The sequence below is a fragment of the Cryptosporidium ubiquitum genome (assembly GCF_001865345.1).
Source record: "Cryptosporidium ubiquitum isolate 39726 chromosome Unknown contig_35, whole genome shotgun sequence".
In the NCBI taxonomy this organism is placed as follows: domain Eukaryota; phylum Apicomplexa; class Conoidasida; order Eucoccidiorida; family Cryptosporidiidae; genus Cryptosporidium; species Cryptosporidium ubiquitum.
The window spans coordinates 1-812 of NW_021639827.1; the positions used below are offsets into that span (position 1 = coordinate 1).

At 32.6% G+C, this 812-nt stretch overlaps 1 protein-coding gene across 1 annotated transcript; it reads right to left on the reverse strand.

The window, feature by feature from the left end:
• Positions 1-75: 75 nt before the first annotated feature.
• On the reverse strand, positions 76-757 carry cubi_01029 (uncharacterized protein; the record flags this gene model as incomplete). Its single annotated transcript, XM_029018041.1, has 2 exons — positions 76-84; positions 161-757. The coding sequence occupies 2 exons, from the start codon at positions 755-757 to the stop codon at positions 76-78; spliced, it is 606 nt and encodes a 201-aa protein (XP_028873865.1).
• Positions 758-812: the final 55 nt, after the last annotated feature.

Consider the following 812-nt stretch of genomic DNA (forward strand, 5'->3'; position numbering starts at 1 on the left):
CTGCCATTCCTTGTTCGATCCAAGGACCCCATTGAATACTAGTTCCACACATTCCCTTGTTTCTTCTATATTCAACTAATGAATCTAAACAAGAATTTGCTGCAGAGTAATTTGTTTGACCAAAGTTACCTAATAATGATGCAACTGAAGAAAACATTACGAAATATTTCAAATTTTTATTTATTTCAAACTTTTCACAACAGTCATGTAAATTCCATGCACCATATACCTTTGGTGCATATACAGACTCCATCATTTCTATTGTCTGAGAAGCAATTGCCCCGTCCATTAAAATACCAGCTGCATGGAATATTCCATGTATTGGAGTTGATTTTCCAAATCTATTTGAGATTTCTTTAAACGCATTTTCTACTTGTGATAAAATTGAAACATCACATTTTATACATTCAATTTGAATATTATCCGTCTTCAAATAATCTTGTATCTCCGGAACATCTTTCAAAGAGTCATTATTCGCATTTCTTGACAAAATTGCAATCTTTCTGACACCTTCTTCCAACATCCACTTTGTCATAATTTTCCCGATTCCTCCCAATCCACCGGTAATTATATAAATACCATACTCACTATTGCATTTATTTTCTTCAAAACCGATAAGATCCTTTGATTCGTAAATTTCTGTATCAAATTCCAAATATTTGAAAGGAGTTGGAATTTTGATGATAACTTTTCCTATATGTTGGGCTCTTTGCATATATCTGAATGCATCTATTCCATTTTCATCTGCTCCTCTCATATCAAATACCTTCAGTGGCAATGATTTTATTGTACCTTTTTCTACCAAATCCTTT